Source organism: Euwallacea fornicatus, chromosome 38, assembly GCF_040115645.1.
Source record: "Euwallacea fornicatus isolate EFF26 chromosome 38, ASM4011564v1, whole genome shotgun sequence".
NCBI classification, from domain to species: Eukaryota; Metazoa; Arthropoda; class Insecta; order Coleoptera; family Curculionidae; genus Euwallacea; species Euwallacea fornicatus.
Window position 1 is genome coordinate 1,960,079 of NC_089578.1, and position 27,949 is coordinate 1,988,027.

Genomic DNA, 27,949 nt, shown 5'->3' on the forward strand with positions numbered 1-27,949 from the left:
TAACCTTACTCAGCATAAGAGTGTTGTGTTGTATCTCGATTTTCAGGAATTTTATGGAATAATTATATACATAAACAAATTAAAAAGCATCTGTATATTAAGAAATAAATCACAATATATACATTCAAAACATATTGTCATAAATAAATAAGAATCACATAATACGCAAAAGAATTCTGATTTTCAAAATTAAGTCCTGCAGACAGAACGTACAACGATAAAAACGAAAAAGATAATTAATCGATTATACCCTAAAAATTATTACATAATACAACACATAATTCAAAGGGACATTTGCAAAAGTGGACAGTCTTTAGGTAAATATCTTATTTGTTTAAATTTACGTTTTACATTAAATCAGGTCCAAGACAGATATTATTTTGTAATATTATTGTTGTTACATTAATTAAATCTATACAGTAATTACAGAGACACAAATAGGTATATAGTTTATTACGAACAAACAGTATGAAACACCCAGTATATAGAGCAAGTTTTCGAGAGTCCATTTTGGACCTTCGACAAATAAAAAATTATAGTAAAATATTCAGTTATAATGACAATTGAGGTTCTGAATATTAAAAAACCTTACTGTAAGGAAATCTTTCACTCAATGCGTGTCTTTATTGTCAGTATCAAAAAAAAAAAATTAAGATTCTAATAAAAAACCATTTGATAATATTAATTAGACATTAAGAATAGAAAGTTATTTGCTGGAATTTTACGATTTGGAAGGATAAAACTGCACTTTGAAATTAATATTTATTTCACCTAATTATTAGTATAATTTAATTATTTTATTATCATGATACCTATCGTTTTTGTTCCCACCGTGATATTTACTTCCATTCATTAATCTAATTGTTGCTGAACATTACTTTACAACTCTCGCATTGAATTTTTTGTTCTATCTTTAATGGTAAAAGAGATATACTATCCCGTCTAGGTAAATCACCCTGTATAACTATGATATAAAAAAACTAATGCTGAAAATTTTATGAAAACACATAAGTGAAAAAACTCTTTGAAATATTTATAAATCTCAATATGGATTTTAAACATAAAATGCCATTTACTTTCCTTGTTCATATTATTATTCTGGGACAGCATTTTTTCTCTGTCAACATTATACTCTCGGAAATATGTATAGCTTCGATGTCTTTATTATATTTTAAGGCTAACGAGACATTGATAATTCATTAGCAAATATTTCCCTTTCTAACCGAAAATAGAGCTTTACGTTGCCTTTTCTTACCTTCTTCAAATCGTGATATCAATACGAAGGAATTTTGTAAGATTTAAATTTTATTAAAAATAATTTTTGACCCCGTTATTCTATTCATATTTCGAGCAACAAAGATTAATTTGTTTCCTTAATAAATCAATTATTTTTACACAAATTATTATTATTTCCACTGAAAATACATAACAAAGTTAAAATAAATCTTTCTTCTTATTTACTACTTATTGAAACTTGCCTCACAAAATAATTACTATTGTATTCCTTTGTGGCTTTTCAAATGCTCGGACATTGACAAGTGGCTTGAATATTGCATACAGTTACCTGCAAAAGTTTCGTTCATAGATAATTTTATAAATAAATAACATAAAACACAAAAATTAGGAAAATAATATGTAATAACAAGAACTCTATTAAATGTATTTAACTTTTATACCAAGGCAAAATATTTACTTTTTTATACGTTGTTTTGATTATTTTCAATAAATTTCTAAGTTGTTTATTTTGGAAGTGGATTTTACGGGATTCGTGTTACTACATATCATTTTCCTAATTTTCCTGTGATACATCATTTACTTACAAAATTGTCTTTGGCTAGAATCTTTTACACGCAACTATAAATTAGATGCAATTATTGAGACGTAACCTTGGAAAATAGCGAGACAATTCATCTTCAGTGATTCGCATGAGATCGGGGATTCTCACGATGGTTCTTTCAACGGTTTTCAAATTCTAATGGTGAAGTCGTGATTGTTGCTGGAATTTCTAGGCTTGTCTATGTTTCGCAATGCTTTAATCGGAAGTTTAAGTTCCCAACAAAACACAGAAAACTGATAATGAGACGTGAGGCGATGTTCTCTCGGTTTCTCTTGGTAAACTTGCCAGCAATTTCTATATCATAGAACAGAAATAGATTTTGCACTATGACAAATTTCATGAATTACAATTGAATGTTTTAGAGGTATTAAGTAGTTTTCAACCTTTACTAACCCTGTCAACCTACTTCAACCTTTTCATTTGTTTCTACGTTAAAAATATATTATCACAAAGTCATATTCTACATTCGAATAAGATAGGTATTTTAGGAAGCTGAAAAAGTGTTAATTATTCAAAGGCACCCAAATGCTAGCCGAAGCAATGTAATTAACACTTTGAGAGCGTCTCGGAATACTCTATTGCGTTTATTCAGGGTGTTATATAAAGTAGGCCAACCTAGTAACCATAAATATATCGAACGAGTGACCCCAAAACAAAAAATGGAATAATCATTTTTGTTTAAGCACTCATTTTTAGTTGTTAGGCTTGGACTACTTCTTTTGTAACACGTTGTTATACGTCTTTCGATTCACTTCGGACGGATAATGTTATAAAATCCAACATTCAAACCGCTTCAAAATGCCCGTGCTTCAAGGAAGATTGACTTGAAGAACTAAGCGTTCATTAATTGCCTCCGAGAAGACCAATATTATACATATTTGTTACCCTTATTAGATACTTTGCAATTGGAAAAACCTAACTAATCAGATTCGTCGTCGACGGGCTGATCGAACCCGGCCAGGTCGACCGACTGCAGGTACCCCTTCATAAGAGCATATTCGATGAGTGCCAGATGGCAGAATATGTACTGATCTGGCATTTGGATGGAGTAAGCTCTTTGCGATCGAATTTTTTCGACGACGCCCCGTATATCGGCTGAGCCGACGTCTTCCAGCCTCGATATGCAGATGTCCAGTGTGCAGAATGTACCTAAAAAAAAAAAAAAAAGATTTATCTTTCCAATTTTTTATATGCGAGGTCAGACGTCGGCCAAGTTTTTAATCAACTACGATTATTCAACCACACAAATATGTAAAGGGTAATTTAAAAATTTCTGGTCAAGGGTGTATTCAATGAATTATTGTTTTCTATATGCACGTCGTAACTATTTAAGTTTTAAAATCGACCTTCAGACATTTCATCTGTAAAAATCTGTTTGTAGCCCTTTGAAAACTTGTTAAAAGTTTCTCGTACTGATTTTGATTCCAAACAGTTTTTCATTGGAAGAAAAATCTGATCATCATAACTGTTTATGTGAGCTGTTAGGAAATGCATGTTTTTATATGAACGACTCCCGAAACTTCACATTATGACCATAGTGTATCTCATGAAATTCTAACTTTCTTTTTCTTTTAAGTCTCTTTTATTTTGTTAAATTTTGTGTTAAAAAGGAAATATTCAATTTCTGACGGATTAGTTCGGGTTTAAGAATGTATTACTTTCTTCCAGATTAGTTTTAGGTAGTTTAAAGGTCAACGGTAGAAAATATTGCAATCTTCAAAAATAGTAGATTTTTCAGTCGATTGCAAAAATCGCACTCTACTCACCAGTTCGTCCTATTCCTGCACTACAATGAACTACAATGGGCGGTCCTCTAGGGTGTCCTGCCCATGTATCTTCTAACGCGCTTACCATGCTTGCCTGTTTTCTACGCACTCTCTCTAAGAACTCCAACATGGCTTTAGCCGATGAGGGCACGCCATAGTCCGGCCATGATGTGAATTGCCAGTGGGATATTTCTCTCGTTTCATCTGTCTATAAGGGGAAAAAATTAAGTACAAAGTTTACACAAAAAACTTTATCTGGAAAATTTTTCCCACACTAATCAAAGTATATTAATCAGTATTTCTTTCCTCGTTGTTATGAAATTAAACTTTTTGGTGCAGCTACCAGAACATTGATTTATTGGCCTTTAAAGGAATAATAATAATAAATTGCATTAATACTTTCAAGTTTTCTCTGATCTAGAATTGATTCAAAAGATTAAAAATCAAAATGAAATAAAAAACATAATTTTTATGATGTAAAAATAAGTAAACTTGAAATTTTAAAACGAACTTACCTTCTTATTAGTCAGACTAATAGTAGTAACGACATAGTTAGGATCGGTTTCCACGGCCACGGTTCTTACTGTAAAGTTACCGTAAGTTGCCTCACCTCCCTCTTCGTTCTCCCAATACTGATGACATTTCGGTCGGCTTCTCTCCATTACTCTGGTAGTCATAACTATTACTAAAGTATGCTGTTCCCAGATCATCCGCCAGAAGTCTGGAGTGGTTTTGGCTAACGGCCCTAAGAGAGACAAAAAAAAACACAAATTAAATCAAATTTACGTAATTCGCAGAAAAATAAAGAAGAATCGAGATACAATGTGACTCGCCTAGATTGTTTACTGTATCAAGTTTGTATACTCATGAAAATATTCAAATCGTGATACCTACCTTGCGTATTAATAAAAGCATTCTTCTGTTTGTACCCATCAACGAAATTTGCATGGATGTAATCACTATCTCTATCACAATCGATTTCGGACAAAATCACTCTGCTATGGTCGTAGCATAGCACGTCGGTGTACCGATTCTTGGGCAGGTTGTTTCGCGATTTGGCAACGTTGAACGTTCCTTCCGGCGGTCTGGATCGGATTTCGGCATATTCTTGTATAAGGCCAGCTCTGGAAATCATAACAATTATTATAGTCTTTTTCAACATCAGCCAAAAAGATTTCGAACGAATCTATATATTTCACTGTTTTTTTTTTCGAATTAGTAACTTTGGAAATGACTGAAATTTGTCAAACGACAGATCCCGAATAAGAGCCCGGCAAAATTGCTTTGCATCGGTATTACAATTTCAAGTTCTATAATGTACAATTTACCGGCCGTAAATCAGTAAATTGTAGCAGAGAACAAGTAGATCTTCCCAGACGGTATGAACTAATAGTTGTTTGCGTCATAAGTTCAGTAGATGACCTATTGCAGTATTAGCTTTATACTCTTGTTGTGAATATCTTAAACTTGTTATGTAAAAAAATGTTAATGAGTACTCTAACAACACTTAATGAAAGTGTATTGAATATTATTTTATTTCATATTGTCACCAAATTTACAAAGAATTTGTTTTCAATCTGAACAAATAAGTTTTATTGAAAATATAGCGACGACAATTTTTGTAACTATGAAGTAGTTGAATGTAATTCGGTATTTATCAAAACCTGCCAGTGTCTTGCAATATATTTTTTTTATAAATGTTTGATTATTTTCGCGCAAAAAATTTAATATTGAAACTATTCAAATTATTTTTCAATTAAAATTAGTATCCATTATTCTCACAGTAATAGCAACATGTTTAATTCACCTATGAGAATAATTGTGGAAATGATTGCAATTTTTCAAACGATGGATCTCTTGAATCCGGAAAGGTTCTTTAGTAACAACATCATAAAAGCAGATCTTGTAATGTTGAATTTATCGGTTGTAAATAAACTTTTCCCTACTCTTGTCCACAAAGAGTTATATAAAATTACTGTTCTAATGCCATTACACTTCTGTAGAACATTCGGGCGAAATAAACTTTTTCCCTATCCTCATTATACAGGGTGTTTGGTTCACCGATACATATCCGAAAGGGGGTGGTAGGTGCGATGATTTGGAATGTATTGAACCATATATACTATTATACAAAGTGTTACGCATTTCGAGATATCGTCATTTTTCCAAATTTTACCATTTTCGCTGTTTACTTCCATATAAGTTAAAATAAAAATTTAGCTGAATGTTCGATCTGGCTCTACCTTTTTTCACATAAACTTGAATATGTATTTTATTGATATCAAACATCTAATGAAGTCTACATATTAAAAAAAAAATAATGTAGCCTTTTAAAGTTCGAAAAAGAAATTTCTTAAATATCAAACCTTGACTTTGTAAGCGAATACAAGAAAAGGTGCAAATGAAAGAGACGTTCAAATATCTCTAAAAACTTATTGAACTAATGCTCTTTCGAATGATATATTGAAAGACTCAGATTTAATGTCGCATAAGATATTTAATTAAAAAAAAATTAAAAATGCGGATATGGCGATTTAACAATATGAATAAAAATTAATTAGTAATTATTATTTATACATTAATTATACTATTTATTTAAGATTAATTATTATGCTCGAAATGAGATCCACCATTTCTGATACAACATCGGCATCTTCGTCGCATCTCTGTGGTGGTTACTCCTAGCTTCATTTCAACCTTCATGACTTTTGCTGCCCTATTAATTTTTTGAATGAGATGGTCTCGATCGTGAATTTCTTCATTGTATACCAGTTCCTTCATTCTTCCCCAGATATGATAATCTACTGGGGTCAGATCCGGAGATCTAGCAGGCCATAATATTGGTCCGTTTCGCCCTATCCATCTTTCGGGAAACTGATTATTTAAAAACTCCCTTATTGTTTTCCGATAATGGGCAGGACATCCATCGTTTTGAAATATGATTTCCGTTCTTACATCTAAAGGTATATCGTCCAAAATATCTGGTAAATGATTTCTTAAAAATTCTAGGTAATTTTCGCCATTTAAATTGTCTGGCAAAAAATATGGGCCAATCAAAAGCCTGCCTATTATACCAGCCCATACGTTCACACTAAATTTATGTTGAAACGAAGTTTCTTTTTTCATATGCGGATTTTCTTCAGCCCAATAATGCAAATTATGAAAGTTGGTAACTCCTTCACGGGAAAATTTAGATTCATCCGTCCATAAAATCCTGCGAAGAAATCTTCCATCTTCAATATCCGCATGTAAGATAAATCGACAAAAATGTGTTCTTCGGATTGGATCTCCCTCCTCAAGTCCTTGCACGGGTGTGTAATGAAAAGGGTGCAATTTCTCAGAGTGTAGAACTGACCACACCTTCCACGTAGATACGTTGAGTTGTTCAGCTACTTTCCTAACGCTTGTAGTGGGCTCTGCTTCAAACGTATTAAAAATTTGTACGTCCACCTCAGCGTGATATTTTTGGTTATTCGGTCTAGGATCTTGATGATATAAATTCCCAGTTTCACTCATTCTACGATATGTATTAGCGAATACTTTTACGTTAGGTACTCTTCTTTGAGGAAATCTTTCACGATATAAACGCTGAGCGGCAGCTGCGTTACCGTCAGCTCTGCCATACATAAAAAGTATATCAGCATATTCAACATTTGAATATGCAGCCATTAATCTAAATAGTTAAAAATGAAATATCACAGTATTATACGAAATAAAATACATCGATTGACCACTAAAAAAATTTTGAATAAAACACTGTCTGTCATATCTCGTTACTAAGCAACCCAGTATCATGGCTTACCAGATATTTTATTTTATTTTTATATTATTTTTTTTACGGACCAATATTATGGCCTGCTAGATCTCCGGATCTGACCCCAGTAGATTATCATATCTGGGGAAGAATGAAGGAACTGGTATACAATGAAGAAATTCACGATCGAGACCATCTCATTCAAAAAATTAATAGGGCAGCAAAAGTCATGAAGGTTGAAATGAAGCTAGGAGTAACCACCACAGAGATGCGACGAAGATGCCGATGTTGTATCAGAAATGGTGGATCTCATTTCGAGCATAATAATTAATCTTAAATAAATAGTATAATTAATGTATAAATAATAATTACTAATTAATTTTTATTCATATTGTTAAATCGCCATATCCGCATTTTTAATTTTTTTTTAATTAAATATCTTATGCGACATTAAATCTGAGTCTTTCAATATATCATTCGAAAGAGCATTAGTTCAATAAGTTTTTAGAGATATTTGAACGTCTCTTTCATTTGCACCTTTTCTTGTATTCGCTTACAAAGTCAAGGTTTGATATTTAAGAAATTTCTTTTTCGAACTTTAAAAGGCTACATTATTTTTTTTTTAATATGTAGACTTCATTAGATGTTTGATATCAATAAAATACATATTCAAGTTTATGTGAAAAAAGGTAGAGCCAGATCGAACATTCAGCTAAATTTTTATTTTAACTTATATGGAAGTAAACAGCGAAAATGGTAAAATTTGGAAAAATGACGATATCTCGAAATGCGTAACACTTTGTATAATAGTATATATGGTTCAATACATTCCAAATCATCGCACCTACCACCCCCTTTCGGATATGTATCGGTGAACCAAACACCCTGTATAATTTACTATTAATGTCTGTAATATTTTATAAATATTTGGTTTTCTCCCTTCTCAGATTAGACTAGAAACATAGAAAAGTATTCCTATCTTAACAGATAAACTTTAACAAATATTACATCAAGGCGAATTCAATGTTACACACCCGATGAGAGTATTACATCAAATAAAAGGCACACACCAGGTGTGACGTCGCACCCAGTTCCTTAATTCGGCAATAAAATCATCAAGGATCAGATGATCTAATCAAGTGACTAGATTCTTACCTTCAGATTCGTTGAACGATTTAATTCATTTATCACATAAAAAAGAAAGATATTGCTTGAGAAGATCTTATTAGTAGGTATTTCCATCTAATAGAATTTGAATCAATAACTTCACTTTCTTATGTAAAATAAATTATTTCTGTTTTGTAAATATAAGCAAAGTTCACTGTAAATAATTTTCAGCTGTTAATGACACGATACATCTTTTATGTGGACATAATAATGAGAATGCAAAAAGCAACATTTTGAATAAGCCGTGTAAAGTTTTAAATAAGTACTAACCCAACATGTAAAAAAATGTGCAGTATGCATTTAGAGAAAGCACTTGTAGGCATTTTATCATGTTTCGCTAGACATTATACGTTTCAATTACACTTTTTAAAGTTATTCATCTTTGATTTATTTCCAAATATATGTTAATGTCTATAAGGAATGTTTAAATACCCTTAATATTACATATGATGAGACTGTAGAATTTTTAAGTAACAACGTAACTTTTTTCGGGTGTTGGACAATTGAATTAATAGCTCTAATTGTTACGAAAGCCCACGTATTCACTACCCTTTTCATAGAGAATTGTTGATTATGGAGAAACAACTACTCTTTAAGAGAAATTCGTAAACAATTTCGATGTTTAACTCTCGGTAAGTGATTCTATTACATTTATTTGGATATCTCGGTCTCTGAATGACTTTGATCATTACCTGGGAGATTTTAAAATTACAAAACCATTTTCACAGCTATTGGGGAACCCAGGTACTGTTTGTAAAAATTTGTTAATTTGTTTTGTCTGTTTTGTCCCTGTTAATCCAAGTTAACAAAACCTTCTTTGAATGTATTTTGGACATAATTTGAGTGAAAACAACAAAAGCAACTGACCGCCCTCGATGTCTGACGAAATCGACCAACTGGACCATGGTCACCGCAGCTCCGTCGCCATGCAAAGAGTCGTCGTCACTAAAACCACTTGAAGCACTGGAGGGAGGATTCAGGTTGCCCTCTTCTGAAGACCACGTGTCTGCGGGCGCTCCTCCGGGGATATCGATGTCAGAAGCGGCGTTCAGACACTTTTGCGGCGAAGGTGTTTTATCATCTATAGGAACAATTATGATAAGTACAAAAAAACACCGAGAATCACTGTTTTAATTATAATGCAATATAGTGCAATAAGAGATAATGCACCATTGCAGACGACATTCAGACGCTTTTGAAGTAAAGGTGGTTTCTAATCTGTCGAATCTCAATACGCAAATTTCCGGTGTAATAGTTCGAAAAAAACACGAAATTCCTGTTTTACGAATGATGAAATATAGCGAAATAGACACAAATAATGATTACAGTACTTTCGAATCACTTAAGCGGCTCGACTAATTTGTGCATGATTCACTGCATACTTGCATACTTACTCTTCATTAATAATTACATTTTTTTTCAATGGCAATAAGAGATTGCGTGTATTATGTCGAAACGATAAAATAATTTTAAAAAATAAAGTGATACAAGGGGCTATGAGTTTTGGGACAGATGCCGTTACTGCTGTTGTGAGATTTACTTTACAATATTAACGAATAATAAAATTATATGGAATGCATATTTTCGTGGAAAAATCAAGGGCATTTTATATACAGTGTACCCATTTGTTTTGGGGTCAGTCTGTAAAAAATTTATTGATTGTGCGATTTCGCCTGGATTTTTTTTTTAATTATAAAGCTCGATAAACTGCACATTTCCAGGAAACATGGCCTTGTTGACACAAAATTCAAGGCCTACTATGGCGGTTTCTCGGAGCAAAATGTTAATAAATCATATTAGCGATTTTTTTTAGGAAAAATCTGTGCACGCCACTGGATTGGCCACCCCTCAAAACGGGCCTGTACAAAATTTTGAGTCATAACGATTTTGTAAAAGAATTAAAAATGCACACTCAGTAGAGTTATTTATTTTCGATAATTCAGAGTAGGCTATGGAGAACAAGTGAAGTGTTTAACTGTCAAACAAACGCAACAAACATCGACATCGATGTTAGAACTTATTCGTTCTTAATACAAATTGAACTATTAATCGTGATTATTGTGGAAAATTTAAGTGTAAGAGAAAAAACAGAAATTGTTCGTCTTGTTGGTGATAACGTGCGTGCGCTCGGCAGCAGAAGCTGCGGCAGAATGCATAATTCAATATCAGACATCCAGATAGACCGGTAAGTCGAAGTAACGAGGCAAAATGGACGTCGTGGACTTTTTCTAAATATTTATTTGTTCTGTATAAGCCTAAGACCATAACTAAGTTGTTATAAACTATAAATTTTTGAAAATAAGTAAGTACCTAGTGTACATTTTCAATTCTTCTACAAAATCGTTATTACTTAAAATTATTCTATCAAATTTTGTATATGCCTGTTTTGAGAGGTGGTCAATCCAGTAGCATGCACAGATTTTTTTCTAAAAAAATCGCTATATATACGATTTATTAAAATTTTGATCCTAGAAACTGTCATAGGACTTGAATTTTATATCAACCAGGTCATTTTTGCTGAAAATGTGCAATTTATCAAGCTTTATAAAAAAAAATCCAGGCTAAATTGCACAATCAATTAACTTTTTACAGAACGACCTCAAAACAAATTGGTCACATTGTATATGGATGGGATGTTATTGGCGCGAGTCGAGGTTAATGTGCTTCAATATATAAATTATTTCAACAAATATTACCGTAGTGTGAAACTCACGCTAGAGTTTGAGAAAGGATCTTTTTCGACACTGATCGGTTTTTGTCAACTGATTGTTACATCAAACCTACTGCTTTTAACATCATCATTTAAGTGATCCAAAGTTTAAAAAAATGTCCTATTTCCAATCATGTTTAAATCAATATTTTCCTTTGTTTTAGCACTGGTGATCAATCGAGTGAAAAATCACTAGATTTAAGATGGAAAACTTTAACTTTTCAGATAATGTCCTAATAATATTTTAATTAATGAAGGTATTTTACGTACAAGTTACCGAAATTAGATATTTAAATATAATTTGGGAAACGATGGGGCAATATTTTAAAGACATCATAGAAGGTTGGTTTGTTATTGATCTCTTGTATATGAATACTCTTTATAAATCCTACTACATCAGATATCACACATGCAATGCCGATACTTTTATGATACATTTCTTATTCAAATTTTATTAATATATTTTGATAATTAAATTTAAAGTTAGAATTATCTGAAAATTCTCATAAATTAACTAACGCAAACGTTTATCACATTCTTAAGAAATTGTAAAACCTTACATTTAATTATAGTTATCTCTGTATATATTATGTTTATAAAAGATTATCCTGAAAATTTTTTCTTACGGTAAGGTATCGAAAAAATGTTACCAAGAAAATCACTGACTTATTGCCACTTACTATAAAGTGGCAAAGGCGACGTCCCTCTAGTTGCACTCATGGAGGAAAGGCACTGTTCCAGCCACCCATCGTGATCCAGGACGAGCGAGCCGCCCAACGAGGCGGGCAACGACTCACGAGGGATGTGGGCTTGCAACTGAGCGGCAGACACCGTATAGACTCGCTCACGAAGCTTTTCTCGTACAAAAAGGCGAAGGATCTTGAAGGGAGCTTTAAACCACAAGGGAGCGGTTACTATCAGCACCTTCTTCAGCTTGGCTGGATAACCACCCTGGAAATAACATGATTTATTGGCGAGTTAAGTGAAATTTATATATGCTATAGGATATGAATGATGTTCAATTTCAATTAATTCGTAAATGGCGGCACTCTTGAGTAAAACTAAAACCGCATCACCTCCTCATTAACTAAAATTGCACGAATCACTATTACATCATAGTATCAATAACAAATTATTGTTTGGTTCTTGAGTAAATTTTTAACGATGTTTTTTTAATATATAATCCAAAGATATCGGATTTTCGGTATTTTCATGTAAAAAATGACAAATATTAAATTATTATTTTTTTTAATAACATCTCGAGGAGATTTTCTATAATTTTTTATTTTCGAAGTGTGATTGAATCTTACGTACAGTCCGCAGAGATTTCATGATAATGGCTTATAGAAATGTTTACTTGAAATTAAAAAAAATATCTAGTTTTGACTCTTAAACACCAATTTATTTTCAGCAAGACATAATATATTCTACATGTACATATAAGATAAATTGTTACATGCGAATCCAGTGAACACTTCTGATAATTTTTCACAGAAATTAGCTTTTTTTTTTTTACTTAAGATGAGACTGTGTTGAGGTTAGTTAAGGATAAGACTATATTGACACTATCACAATCAATTTGTCTTCATTAGGAAGAGATCCAAAGAATTTTACGTGTAAAACCTACCGAATATTTTCTGAAACTTCTCACAAAAACTAGTAAACCATTGCTTTTACTCCTTTACCAAAATTACGTAGAAGTTGGACTATTCTGATCGTACTCTTATTGTGACCACTAATTTTTTTAAGGAGATTTAAAACCAGTAGATATTATCAGGTGACAGAAAATGGCGAATTCTTACTTAGGGTAAACTAATTCGATTTTCTCTAGTAAGAGTGGAAAACTGTATAGAATTTTATACATAAAACTAGCAGGCGTCACCTAATAACTTTTCATAGAAAACAGCAATTTTTAATTAATTTAAAACTGTTTTACGGTTTCTAAATTAAATTGTTTTAAGTAGAGGAAATCCACGGGATAAAAGAACATAATACATATAATTTTTTTTCTTCGGGTTTAACTGTGGTTTGGTTATTTATAAATGTAATGCGAAATTTAATGGATAAATCACAATAATTATTACGTCTACTTATTAACCTTATTTTCAACTTCGAAGCTGCAAAGTTCGCAGTATAAATCGAACCGAAATAGCTTAAGAAACAGATCTAAAAATAAGTTGCATGGCTTTTGGCATGGAGAAGTGAAATGAAAAACGGCTAAAATGAATCGGCTTTGATAGGTGTAACCAATGTAAGTACGTCAACTAAGAGTGTGAAAAAATTTGAATACACCAATTTCCGCAAACCCTGGCTAAAACGTGATAGGCTAATTTTGTTTGACCAACGGCAAATGGCGAAATTCACAAAAAATGGTTGCTATAAAACAACAATTAAATAAAAAAAGGATGGCAACAATTAGACTCAAGGTCTCAAATTGGTAATCCCCGGTTGTAGTTAGCGGCAGTTCTCGATGCAATTGCTCATAATTGAGTCGTCAGAAATATAAAAATGTATTTGTAATCATTGCAATGCTTAAAAAACTGTTATAACACAAAGCTCAAGATAAAAATTGCGAATCAAATAATAGAAAAACTAAATTGAGGAATTTAAATGGGGGAAATTGGTTTACAACATTTTAGCTGGATTTTGAGTTGTTTATAAATACCTATCTATTAGTTTTTCAGAAAAAAAGCATAAATTTAGTAAAAAATGCAATACAAACTCAGTTAAATATTATGTAAACAATGAACAAACTTGTTTGTTGATCATGGGAATTGATAAGAATTTGTGCGTAGAAACCGTCTTTAGTTAAAAAAAAGAATAAAACGATAAGTAATAATAACTAAGAAGTGTTTGTGAGCAGAAAATCGAAAACAAACCAATTTCTTGTCAAGGAACAAGTTTTTTTACTGTTTACATACTATTTAAGTAAGTTTGTATTGCATGTGTTACCAAATTCATACATATGTATATTTTTCAAAAACCAATTGATAGATTTTCAATCTCAGTATACCACAAAATGTATTTTTGAAAAACCTCTAATTTGACGTGTCACTTAACCCAAGTTTCAATTAAACAAAATTGGCCATTTTATGCTACCGGTGAAGTAACAACATTTAAAGAAATAAACCAACGTCAAAAAATGGTATTTTTTGTCTTATCTAATATTACTTTTGAATTAAAAAAAAAACATTCTAACCTGCTAAAAAATTAAAAGAAAGGGAGAGGGGGGTACAATTTAGAGCTGCACAGTATATATGATATATGCTTTTGAAGTTATTGAAGAAATGTACAATACAAATAAAGCTTTTTGCAACACTTGTTCGGTAAAAGATTTGCCCCGATCCTTAAGAAAAAAAAATAGCGTTTTTTTTACTCCTTTGAATTAAATACATAGATACGGATATACAGGGTAATCCAAATAAACAATGTTGCATTGAGCTAATCAGTGATCAATACACTGTCATGGGAAGCAGTGCTGATCGGGGGAGGGGCGAGTTATTTTCTTTGGAAGATTATACCATCGTCTTACATTTGTTTGTTAAGTTTTGTACGTATGAAGTTTTTTGTATACTTGAAGTGATGTCTCTCTTGCGTGAGCAGGCAAACAAGCAACGGAGGAGGAAATTTTCATTTACTGGCAAAAATTAACTGGCCAACGACTTTGCCCACTGTTGAGAACCGGTATCATTCTTCAACAGACCTAAATCACGTCTAGGAGTTATCAAAAGACAGATTTTTTATGCACTAACGTCGAATGGGAACAGTAAGCGGGATGTAGACAAAACGAGAATATTTCGTCCAACCCGGACACATCTCAGGGATCATGGTTACTAAAGCGAAGTTCTCAATGAAATGGAAGATAGTCCACTATGCAAACACAGCGGAGGGAGAGAAGGAATCTTTATGCCACTTCGTGAATGTGTAGGCATATTTTAGACACACGGTTTTAAAAGCTACGTTTCTTCTCTGGGAAAAACATACGACTCTCGACAGGGATAAAGTACTCTTCATTAAAAAGATGGACCACTTTGCAAAGGAAGATGAGACTCATATGAAGTAAAAAGGGGTGAATTGGGAAACGAAAAGAAACCCTAGCCGCTCAATCATAGGTTTTCACTTTGCGTTTTCAGTTGCTTTACTCGAAAAGATTATTAAAATTGCAAAAATTTACTGTGCGGTGTTATTTTTGTGTTAAATTCCAACTGATCTGCCTCGTGGGCACGCTCCGAGTATTTCTAGATGCACTATGATAGTTCAAGTACACTCTGTTGTTAATAAACGATGATAACAGGTTAATGAAATTGCCATAACCGATTTTAAACACTCCCCATTTAAGAAATAAAGCGATTCGGGATTAAAGTTAATGGGAACTTCTTTTCTGTTCCTTTTTTCTTTTGCGTCAGCTATTTTTTTATTATATGGAACACTGGATGTTTGACTTTGCTACTTGTGTTTTACTCACTTTCATATACCAAGAATAGCACTACTACGCCTAATTCAAAAACTAATGTGGACATTTCAAGAATTGGTTGGTACACAGAGCAACTCTGCAAATGTGACACAGTATTAAAATACATTAAATAAATACCTGCAGTAGACTACTTGCAAGCTCCAAGAAACTCCCCTGTTCCTACCTCCACTAACCACAAGTTCTAGGAAATTTGGGCAACAATCTCATCAACTTTAGTAATGAATTAATAGGTCACGACACCGAAAACACAAAGAAATTTTGAAATGTGACCCAGTCCAAATATTACGTAATCACTTAGGCCGAAACCGGCTCACCTGCACATTAGAGCTTCGAATTATTAAATTTATCACTATATCAAGGAGAAACTAGCATGGATAATGTCTCAATTAAAGTTGAGTTTACGGATGAAAGATTAATATCTGAGAATCGTACGCAACAGTTTCGCAAGTTGCAGATAAACTAAATCGATGCCGATGACGCCAGGCGTCCCGATTGGCGATGCGTCGCATGCGCCGAAAGTACGGCGTCGTGACGGCAGCTGCGACGCCTGGCGTCAAGGGAGGAGGGCTAATTTAAAACGTTTTAAGGAATTGCAGCTGTGTTTTCAGCATTGCCGGGTATTAGAGATGTTCGATGCAGGTGTGTGTCCATTTAGTTCAGACGAATTCGACGTGTAAGTGTAAAACTTAGGAAAGCCAACTATTAAAAAAATATTTCATTTGACCGGTAAATCGTACATTCAAAAGTACCAAGAAGAACTCTTACAATACCATACATCCGAGCAAATATCTTGTGTAAATATACCTTCTGAATTCGCAATATTTCAATTTCACTAAACTCATGTGTATAATTGCATCCTCACAGTCTATCCTATAAGACTACGAATTAACGCTACTTTAAATAAACAGTTGAATGAACACAATTAGCATTTTCAACACAGGAAACTTTTACTTTTTCTAGGATTTTGTCCGACAAAAGCAAAAATAGTAACTAAACCAGAGATCCAACCAAATGGTTTTCCGTGATTATTCAAATGTTTGCTTTATACTTTAAAACGCAACGTATAACAATGGGCACGTAACAGGTAATTCACCCACACTGGCGTTTTCTTTTTTAAATGAAAACACACCAAAACGTTTCCATTAGAGCGTTAAATATACAGGTTTCATCATATATATGGAATAATAGCAGTAACTTTTGAAATAATTTTTCTATCAAAAAAAGTTTCAAGTAAACGTTGCAAAGTTGATTTGTGATCACTTTTTGATGAACTTCATCTTTTTTTCCTTACTCCCGAAATGTCCAATCAAGTTCAACTTTAGTTTTTCAAATGCGACCCTCTATGCCTGACGTGTTTCTTTCGAATCTATACTTATTTGCGGATGCAGACATGTCAAATTTAATTGGGGTTAGATCAGAAAAGTTTCGAGTAAAAAACTATGTTCCTTATTTTATTAAAGACATTAAATGCAATAAAAAAATAAAATCAACAAAAACACCCTGTAATTCAAATAAGGAGTACCAATTTGGTTTATCACTTCAGTCGTTTGATACGGATTTTATTTAATACATATGTACATATGTTTATATTATTAACTATGGTACATTTGACGGAAAAAGAAAGAATTGATTTTTTTAATGGTGAATGAGTACGGATATCGATAAAGGACCCAACAAGAAGTCGTGGAACTCTTTAATGAAGTTTATGTGAATCGGCCACCCATGTCACATTACTGTGTGTCAATGGTATTTTAAAAAATATATGGAAACTGGAAGTGTCAAGACAAGCCTAAAACCGAACGAGTGATATCTGCTACAGCTAATGATGCCGTGCTAAATATTCTGTTAACTGTGGAAAACAATCCTAAAAGATCTTGTAACGACTTGGTCACAGATCATCCAATGCCCGAAGCGTCGATGTGCAGGATTCTAAATAAAGAAAAATTTCATCGCTACAAAGTTCATTTAATTTAAAAACTTAACGAGAATGATTTTGATAAAAGAATGTAATTTTTCGAAATCGTAACAAGGATTTCTGAAGAAAACAATAATTTTTTAGATAAAATTTTATTCTCAAATGCTAGCCACATTTACTTTACATGGGACTAAATTAAAGACTTAATTAAATAGGCATAATTGCAGTTATTGTTCTCAACGCAATCCTCAGTGGATGGTCGAAGTTCATACGCAAAAACTTCAAAAAATAATTGAGTGACTGGGAACCTTAGGCAAAAATTTAGATGGATCTTTTTTCATAGATAGTAATTTAACCACCATAAAATATTTTCAATTATTAGAGCGCCAACTGTACCTACGTTATAGTTTATTTATGTCAATAGTATTAATGAGCCAGCAAAATGGAACACCTTCCTACTTTGAATTGAAAATTAGGCACTTTTTAAATTTGCTCTTTCCACATAGTTCGATTGGTAGTCGGGGTGAAACAGAGTGGCTATCTTGGTTATCTGATTTAAATCCCTGGGACTTTTTCTTTTGAGGCCATTTAACAGGTGAAGTTTATAAGAATTGGACAAATAACATAGAGGACTTGAAAGCTCGTATCATCGATGTAATGCGGGCATGTCAGGCAGGGATCAGGCAACACTCCTGCATTAAAGTGAGTTCATTTATGCAAAGAATACCATTGTGTTTGGGCCACAACAGAAAACATTTTAAGCAACTTTGAAAAATTTTGAACATTAAATAACAATTAATTCTTGTAAGCAGTCATTTGTTATTTTGTTTTTCTAATTGAATTTAATTTGTTTAATAAAATAATGAAAACAATTTTTTTCTCGATATTTTTCTCATCTAACTCCAATGAAACTTGATATGTCTGTAAGGGAAAATAAATATAGATTCCATAAAACAAGTCAGTATAGAGGGATACATGTAAAAAACGAAAGTTGGATTATTTTGGGACAAGAAAAAAATTCAAGATCACCAAAAATTGACAACAAATTAGCCTTGTAATTTGAAATATGTTTTGATAAAAAAAATCATTTAAAAAATTATTGCGATTTTTCATATATGTAGGTGACGACGGGCCCTGTATGCGAAGGCCTATATAACCATCTAAAGCAACGCGATTGCTTTCAGTGGCAGCCCATTTACGAATGTAGATTTTAAGGTTACCTTCGAACGATCAATTGTTGAATCACGATACACATTATTGAAATACTGTGTACCCTGAAAGGTATCATAGAGGAAGTGAAGTGCGTGTCGAAGATGGGTATTAATAATTAAAATTTCTAATTAGGAAACAACTGTACGCGTCAAGGATTCAAAATAAAAATTAACAGGCATCATTTTCTTAAATTTTACAACCTACAGTTAATTACCAGTTACAGTTTAGCCATAGAGCACCAAATTGAACCTAAGGTCTATCTATCCTACCTAACCTATCTAAAGGTCAATTTAACTATACCACATACTTGACCTCTACCTAAATAAACAGCCTATCGCTAACTTAATCATCGAATGAAAAACACGAACACTAAAACGATCGATCAGAAAAACTAATTGATCAGGAATGTAGAATTACGAATATAAATGAAATATCTGTGTATTGTATTTTAAATAATTATGACGTGTGCTCTAGATTGTTAATCGAAGGTTCATGCTGATAAGTCGAGACAAAATTGTGCGGGATAATTAGCTCAAAAAAAATGCAACCCACATACGAAAAATGTCGGAGGTAATGAATAACAATAATTTGTAAGAAATTAGGCCGGCACGTTGGAATTGCGGATTAAAAATTAGTACATAAGCTTTGAAGATTTACAAACTTAAAAAGGAAAAACAGGAAAATTCTCTGATTTCTGGATATTTGACAACAATAGCACAAAAATTAGGGAATTATCGACCGTAGTGATCGTGCTACCGTCCTGGCAGTCGTTCTATAATCTGAGCGATCATGCGCGTTGATCCGCGAACACGAAATTTAATTTTGATTAGTTAGAGCTTTAGCAATCACATAGACAAGATTCTATATATTGAAAACGGATTAAACAATGACATATTGATACATAAGTAAAAACATGTTTATATAGGAAAATACACTTAACTAGTTATTAAATAGATTCTAGATTTATTTTATGTAGGATGGTATCAGTCTAAAAGAACAACCTATATGACGATTCTCGAAGGCATCTAAAAGTAATCTAACTTTTAATTATTAATACGATAATTAAATTATATTGATAATCATTTACCATTTTAGAATAACCGCATGAAAAGCCTGGAAGAAACAATCTCAAATTAAAAATATTTTAAGGTGAAACAGTGAGATTAATCAAATTTTAAATGTGTCAAATTATAGTCGGTTGATGACAATAAAGTTCTTTTCGAACAAATTTTATACTGCTGCAACAAGAGGAATGATATAGACAGAAGCTGAAATATTAATATTAAATTAATTCAATTTAATTTATGTGTATTTCTCCTTACTATGTAAATTATTTTAATATGAGCGATCCGAAAGTTTTATTTAAAGCACCAGTCAGCCATTAGTACTGGCACCTAAAATCAATCCCGGATGAAGTTAGCAAAAAGTAAGAGTAAAAGTATCTTCTCTGGACATGAAACCTCTGCAACCACGCAAAATTTCATTTAAAGATATGGGGAAAAGTAATAGGAAACTAACGGGAACGTGCGGTAGATTTTACGCCATTCCTTACTATTTAAGATATATAGTGAAGTTAGAAAGTATTATAAAAAAAATATATATACATATATATATATATTTTTTTTTATATGTGCACACACATACACGAAGAAAATAGTATCACTTACTTATATACAGGGAGGCAAATTGTTGAAAATGCTACTCCATACTTAAACTTTTGGCATATTTCCAGTCACCAACTAATACCGGTATTCAAGTCGAAATCAGAAATAACCAAGATCCTGAGCACATGTGCGATACTAGACGGCAGTGCGTCGCAAAAAAAAACGTTATTTAGCCGAAGATCCTTAACTTGACTGACTAATGTTTTCACTATCCACGCGATTTGGACGGTTCAACTTTTCGTAATGAAGTCGGAATCTAGATGAGCATACTAGCCAACTACGCAGGCCCGTCACTATTGTTTATTGTTGTTGTGTGGTACTTTAGTAATAAAGGCAACTTATTAATTGACGCTGAATTCGTTTCGTATTACTCACGAGACGTTCGCCATGCTCCTGATAGGTGAAACCTGGTTAAAATTATTTTTCCATAATAATATATGAATGCGCATCTAAAATATATCAAATGAACTGGTACCACGGGTATTCAAATCAGCTGTGACACCTATTGTTTTCCTTATTGTGAATTGACCTTATGCTGTTCGTTTACAACATCGACTTATAATCAGAACGTTTACATTAAACTTATGATTTTCTATACAAATTTAGATGTAAAAAAATTTGCCTAAAAATATAATTTTTTGCAAATATTTACGGTCATTGCTGAAAAGTCTGACATCAAACATTCTGTTGAAATTAGAATACTAATAGTAAACCAGTGGCGGATTTAGGAGTATGTGGACCTCGGAGCGAACCAAATTCATGTATGCGTAGGATAATATATCCGCGCCACTGCCTAGAGGGCGGAATATGCACTTTCATTTATTTGCATAAATATATTCAATGTTTTAAGATCGAGAAACTTTATTTTTCTCAAACCTGGTCCGGAACGTTATTGCTTTTGTTTGGCTTAAATACAAAAAAAAACGGTTTAAATAATTAAAGTAACACTGCTTTCAAATATATGTTTTTTAATTTATAGAGAACTCTTAAAGTACCCAATCGACAACAAGTTCTTAGGATATATCTAGACACAGCAAGTTCAAACATTATTTCTCTCATTTATAATTTTTTTGTCAGGAGCTTATAGTAAAGTGTCCTTACGGCATATATTTGCGAATTGAACGTGGTATTGTGTAAGTGCGCAGTAAGAGCACGCTTCTAACAAAAGAACTATTGCATCCTTCTTTTATTAAACTTAAATGCCAAATCTTCATATTACACAAAATGTACTATTTTTCAAATTATAGAAAATCTATACAGCTAATGGCACATCTACAGGTATGGGTTATGTTTCCGCCACTGGTGCAAACGCCCCCATCAAGGTTGTATTAATATACTGTCAGGGAAGTAGTTTCAAACGCATATATTTATGTGAAAATTTATAAACGTTTGAACTTACCTTCAACAACGTCAAAATCTTCTGCGACAAATCATAATCAAAATTCGAATATTTGGAGTTTGACATGTCATAAATGAAAACTATCCCGCTCTTCTGCGTCAATGGATTCTGTAAGGCCACATCTAGTTGGTAAACAACCCCCTGTAACGTGGTTTGATGAGTACTGATTGCGGGCACGTGTTTATGAGCGGTGAACACAGCTATGGCGGCTTCGGTTAAATCGCGTTTAGGCTGTAATAAAAAAAAATTAACATTATTTTCATTTTCATGTTCTAATTGATTTAAAATCTCAGTTCTTCATAATCATGTTAAGCAGATATTTTTCTTCTGTAATGCATAATGACAATAATAAAATTAAACAGGATACACAATAGATGATTTTGATCAAGAAACCTCTAAGATGGCAACTTTTATTCACCATGTGGTGTCCCATGAAATTAAACATTTGCTGAATTTCGACCGCTACACTTGTGTCAAATTCAAACACTACCACTATTCATTATTTATACAGGAGAAAAATATTTGTTGAAAAAAAATGTCTTTGATAAAGCACCCACCAAAACTGTAAATTTTCCAGTTGTCAGTTCGGTGCGGAGGGGTTCTTTTGTGGGGTCAAACTTATTTAGGCCTTCTCTTTGTCTGGTAGCTTCATGTTGTTCAAATAGAGCCACAGCCCGATTCACATCAAATTTTCTAGCATATAGAAATCTAAGAGCTGTCGACCAGGAGACTGGAGTTGTGCCAAACTTCCTTTTGAACTTAGAGTTTACTCTCTCGATGAACTCTTTTGTTGCCTAACAATAAAATAAATTTTAACATTAGGTATAGTTAGTAAAAATTAAGGGGACAGAGGAAGCCATGATAAATTTGTATATATCATCATTCAATAAAAAAAAAAATCATACTTTGGGATGCAAAGCAAAACACAATTAATATAGGACATACAGTGTCCAGTTTTGTATTAGCACTTATGCAATTCATATCAAAAAGATTTTTTTTTTAATTTACTTTGACATTTTTGGAAAACAAGAGAAAAAATCATCTTCTACTTATTGAAGAGGGCTAAAGAGCAAATATTTTATTGGACTCAAAACATAGTTACAGTCCCCCCCCCAATTACAAAACCACAATAATTAAAAGTTTAGCAATTTAAAATGTAAGAGAAAGACAATAATTTACAGTCAATGTAAGTCTGCCAAGTAGCCAAGCAACTAAGTTTCTATGGAAGCTTCCACAGAATAATGCATCATCAACTTGTACAAATCTTAAAATAATTAAGAACCTAAGTATTAGATAAAAATTAATGTTACAATGAGAAAATATAGTGTTCTTATTTATTTTCCTATGTATGCCTGATTGGCTGCTAAATTTAAATGGATGGTTTGTTAATGCATCACAAAGCAACCAAATATTTATAATTAGTAAAACTATTCTGCTAACACTTTGAAAGCAATATTAAGAGATAACTAGGAGATTAGATAAGAAAACTAATGACTGTGTTTTCTGGGACTACCCTGTTTAGATTTCAGTTAAGCTAACCAGTTTTTCATGTTTCAAAACACTGGGTGGACTCTGGGTATTTTAACAATTGGTTCAGCTTAAGGCATTGAGAAATGACTGAATAATCAAATGAACAAATTGAGGAATAGTGGGGAAACATTTAATGACCGCAAAACTACTGATATTAGATAATATTTGATCTTTTAAATATGGAATTCAATTAAAAAACGAAAGAAAAAATATCCAACTTACATTTTCCTGCTCTTGTGTTAGGGGAGCAGCCATCCTGACAAAATCGTGTAAGTACAATAACTAATTCGCTAGTACAACACAAGATCTAACTAACACTTATTAATATAACCATTTGCAAAGTACTTTCACGTAATATATACCAATTTAACAATAAATAATTATAGAATAATTAAATTTTGAAAACTGTCTCCTCAACACAACACCACAACTTCTCTGTTCTCACTGCCACTGTTTTGTTGACACTTGTGACGTCAAATTCAAATGACTGATTGACGTTTAGATTACTTATTCGTTCCAGTAGAGATAGATGATGCAGTTACCCAGTTACGTGTGTTTGTGATCATATGCAATTATTTTTTTGTATTCCCTTTATACCACACTGAGGCCCTACTACCAATCACCATTATTAATAACGGCAAAAACTTAATTCTCAGACAATACGTTATAATTTGTGACGTATGAGAGAGTGAGACAAAGCTGAGTTCGTATTTGGTGTTAGAAGTATTTTCAAATTTTTACACCTTGTATCTCAGAAACACAACATTACAAACCCATATTTATATTAATTTTTTGATGCAAGAGAAAATTATTCACCTAATATATCCACACGTATTTACACATTTAGTTTATTTTTAAATTTTTGCATATGTCTTTTTAAATTAAAAACATTTACGTATAGATCTGGAGACATTTAATAAAATACCGAAATATCTTTTACTATACGCAGTAAATCGGCAATTATTAATATATATATATCTAGAATTCCGAATTAAATGCTTTCTTATTTAGAACAATGACTTATTCTACCTTTCCAAGAGGATGGTTAGATCTAGATTAGGGGAGGTAGAACTGTTGACATCAACCTTAAAAAATCGTAAACACCTATTGTATCATTGACGTCCAGTCATTGTTCATTTGTCATTCACTTAATTTTTATATTTTTATTTTTTGATTTTTATAATATTAGTAAAATCATTTGAAATTTAAATGAAAATTAAAATACTTTTTGTTTCAAATTATTATTGAGTTAAGTTAAGGAAATTCTTAATAGAGTTTCAAGAATTTGGTAAGTTTCTCCCCTCTTAATACAGAGTTTCCTTTTTTCCTTTGGTCCTAGCTACATCTTGAATACCCGGTGATCTTAAAAAAAAATCGCATTAAGCGATGAACCGTGAAAATAAAGCTGATGAATTTTTCCAAGGCGCGTCTCTAATATTTTAACGTCTTATTGTTTTTCTTAATGATTCTTTATAGTGAAAACTGGATGTATCTTATATCTAATAATATAATAACTAAATATGCCTAGGTAACATATATAGCGTTTCTGTAGTAAAGTTTCCTCTCGGATTTCTTCCTCTCTGTGTATTTTAACAATTTTTTTTCTCTAATAAAAACTACTACAATGGACAAGGACTATAAAAAAGTAATCAAATTTTCAAACTTGAAAGAAATAAAAATGTTTATTTGTTGCTCAATTGTTTTTCGATTCTATAGGACAAAACATCACATATGCAAATGGCTATTTTGGTTTTGTATTTTTGTATGTGATTTTGGTGATATTCTCCCTTAAAAATACATGTTTGCAAAGGAATTTCAAGATTTAGAAAGAAAATTTGATATATGTATTTTAGTTATTACTTTGTGAATACAAAGTAAATGCTATATCTAATATGTCCCTGGATAGGTGCAATTAATGTCATAAAAGTTAAATTGGGGTTAATTGAAATTTTCAATTAGTAGGTATCAATGGTCACCACAATGTAAATACCTATCTTAAAAAATTTTAGGGCAAAAGAGGCTTGACCTATAGATTTTTTAAATAGTTTAAAGCATCAGTTACTGTGGATCCTTGAGAGAAATATGTTTTCCAAATTTCCACTAAGCATTTAAAAAATTGGAAGAGCTTCTTAATTTGTGAGTTTCTATCAGCTTTTTAAAGGTTATGAATTAAAATTTATTATTTTTGTATAGTATGGGATTGCTAAACAATTGCATTTATGTGTTGAATCTTTCTGGTCATCAGGATATATTTCTTTGTTCATATGTGGTACCTCAATGAGAGGACCATAATTTCTAACATTTCTTAATCTTTTTAATTTATTAAAATTGAAAAAGAGTTCACAATACAGTGGTTAAAATTCTTTTGCATTACAATAATGTGAAAGTATAATATTCAGAAATTTTACATGTCCTGTTGTCTAATAATAGAATTTCCTTTTCCTTCATTACAGGAAATTTATTTCCAATCATGTCAGAAGAAGACAGATTATTGAGAACCATTAAACATACGATTCCATTTGACGTTCTGAATGATGTTTTAACGTAAGTGTAAATTAAGTACATTCTATTTCTCCCTTAAACACCTTGTGTATTGACTTTTATACAGTTTTAAACACTTATATCTAGACGATTTCTAAAATGTTTTGTTCGTCGTCCTGTTTTTGTGGAAAATTCAATCTCGATATTTCTTTTATGTTTTATATTAGACGGTTCATTATTCTTGTTCCTGAAGCTGCTAAAGAGAACCTCATTCGTATCTGCTTTCAAATAGAGTTAGCTCATTGGTTTTACTTGGACTTTTATGTGGGTAATGATGATCGTTGTAAGACTTGCAGTATTTATGAATTTGCAGCACATGTTTTTCAAGTAAGTTGTGAAAATTTGAATTTCGTTGTACTGTTAAACTGTACTATTAAACATTATTTTCATTTAGCATATTCCGTCCTTGAAATCAGAAATACCCAGACTTGGCGAAATATTATGTGAGTGGCGAGAGTATAAACAAAATGTTCCCACATATGGTGCCATTATCTTGTCAGAGGGATTAACTCATGTTTTGTTAGTTCAGAGTTATTGGGCAAAAGCGTCTTGGGGATTCCCAAAAGGTGAATGACATTAGATAATAATAATAATAAATTGAACTTTAGAGATCAATTAACGGTTTACAAAGTTTAACCTTTTGTTGCATTTTATTGATCCCAAATAGGTATTTTCTGCCGAAACTAAACTATTGATTTAATATTCCAGGAAAAGTAAACGAGGATGAAGACCCAGCACATTGCGCTATTCGGGAAGTTTACGAAGAGACTGGCTTTGATATCACCGCTTATTTAAACCAGGATGAATACTTCGAATCGATCATCAATGACCAACTAGCTCGGCTTTACATCATCAAAAACGTCCCGAAATCGACGGAATTTAAGCCTCGCACCCGTTGTGAAATAAAAGCCTGCAGTTGGTTCGCCATATCGGATTTGCCAAATAATAAGAAAGATTCGACTCCGAAAGTGAAAATGGGCGTCAGCTCTAACTCTTTCTTCATGGTGCTGCCATTTATAAAGCGCATAAAAAACATCTGCAGTGGACAGGGTAGCGGCGCGAGACGAAATCGGCAAAAGTCTACAAGCGACGTTGATACCGCTGGTAAAGGTAAGACCAAAGCAAAAAATGATATTGATGAGGCTAAAGGAGCTAAAAAACGCGAAAGGAGACATAGTAAAAGGCAGCTATTTACCGAAGATGATAATCGGATTGTTGAGTTCACTGCTCCATCTTGGATGAATTTCAAATTCAATCGGATGGCGATACTGGAGTGTTTGCGCTGAAATTAGATGATGAACTTACGTGGAGAGAGTGCAGATGTTAAGTTCGCTGCGGAAGATGTATAGAGTGATGTAATTTGATTTGAGTTTTATGAATGGAAGTTCATTTTTTATGTTTCTATCGGGGTTTTGTTTGTTCCAATAGCATTTTTTACGTAAAAGTGAAATTGTAGACTTTGATTTCCGTAATTTCTATGGGAGTTCTTTTTATTAAATTGATATTTGGTGAAAACGAAAATATGTTCGTTAATACGAGAAATTATAGAATTCATTAAGAAACTTTAGTTTCATGTTGTTCTCACTAAGTCTACACACATGCTAGTATCCGTCCTGCTTCCTTCTCAGAGCCTCTTTTGAATCTCTCAAATACTTTGTTCAAACAAATTATCCGGTTCCTACAGTTTTTTTTCTCAAAAGGTATTAGTTTCGTTCTTTTTGAGTTTTACGTGTTTGTAGTTTACACTATGTATGCCCGTGGTTTCTGCTCCCTATCCCGTAGTGCTTCTTTCAAGGTATTTTCCAACAGAAAATAAAATTAATACATGTTTTGTAAATAATCACAAGCGAGTAATCAAATGCTAACTAATTAAGTGGCAAAACTGTAGGTCAACAATTGGCATAAAAGTGTCTTTAAAATTATTATAATGTGCGTGCTTTGTGATTGTGTTTTCACCGGCGCTGCAACTGGTCTGTAAAT

General features: G+C 32.4%; 3 protein-coding genes across 3 annotated transcripts; 1 reads left to right on the top strand and 2 right to left on the bottom strand.

The window, feature by feature from the left end:
• Positions 1–79: 79 nt before the first annotated feature.
• Positions 80–23,923, bottom strand: Ptpmeg2 (Protein tyrosine phosphatase Meg2). Its single transcript, XM_066301083.1, has 9 exons — positions 23,651–23,923; positions 22,456–22,692; positions 21,899–22,129; positions 11,915–12,185; positions 9,392–9,605; positions 4,498–4,727; positions 4,119–4,348; positions 3,604–3,811; positions 80–2,986 (listed from the first exon to the last, which is right to left on the bottom strand). Exons 1-9 carry the CDS (start codon positions 23,681–23,683, stop codon positions 2,757–2,759), a joined length of 1,884 nt encoding a protein of 627 aa, XP_066157180.1. The 5' UTR covers positions 23,684–23,923; the 3' UTR covers positions 80–2,756.
• LOC136349502 (uncharacterized) lies at positions 4,734–9,368 on the bottom strand. Its single transcript, XM_066301095.1, has one exon. The coding sequence runs from the start codon at positions 7,270–7,272 to the stop codon at positions 6,205–6,207; it is 1,068 nt and encodes a 355-aa protein (XP_066157192.1). The 5' UTR covers positions 7,273–9,368; the 3' UTR covers positions 4,734–6,204.
• Positions 16,359–27,531, top strand: DCP2 (decapping protein 2). Its single transcript, XM_066301096.1, has 5 exons — positions 16,359–16,381; positions 25,882–25,972; positions 26,137–26,296; positions 26,364–26,535; positions 26,678–27,531. The coding sequence occupies exons 2-5, from the start codon at positions 25,899–25,901 to the stop codon at positions 27,253–27,255; spliced, it is 984 nt and encodes a 327-aa protein (XP_066157193.1). The 5' UTR covers positions 16,359–16,381; positions 25,882–25,898; the 3' UTR covers positions 27,256–27,531.
• Positions 27,532–27,949: the final 418 nt, after the last annotated feature.

Bases quoted from the DNA above. Each gene is read 5' to 3' on its own strand.
- LOC136349502 (XM_066301095.1), bottom strand. From the start codon at position 7,272: ATGGCTGCATATTCAAATGTTGAATATGCTGATATACTTTTTATGTAT.
- Ptpmeg2 (XM_066301083.1), bottom strand. From the start codon at position 23,683: ATGGCTGCTCCCCTAACACAAGAGCAGGAAAAT. The intron at 22,130-22,455 runs GTGGGTGCTTTA...TTTTTATTACAG, and splicing joins CTGGAAAATTTACAGTTTTG to CCTAAACGCGATTTAACCGA. The intron at 9,606-11,914 runs GTAAGTGGCAAT...TTGTTCCTATAG, and splicing joins GTCGCCTTTGCCACTTTATA to ATGATAAAACACCTTCGCCG.
- DCP2 (XM_066301096.1), top strand. From the start codon at position 25,899: ATGTCAGAAGAAGACAGATTATTGAGAACCATTAAACATACGATTCCA. The intron at 25,973-26,136 runs GTAAGTGTAAAT...GTTTTATATTAG, and splicing joins GTTCTGAATGATGTTTTAAC to ACGGTTCATTATTCTTGTTC. The intron at 26,297-26,363 runs GTAAGTTGTGAA...ATTTTCATTTAG, and splicing joins TTGCAGCACATGTTTTTCAA to CATATTCCGTCCTTGAAATC.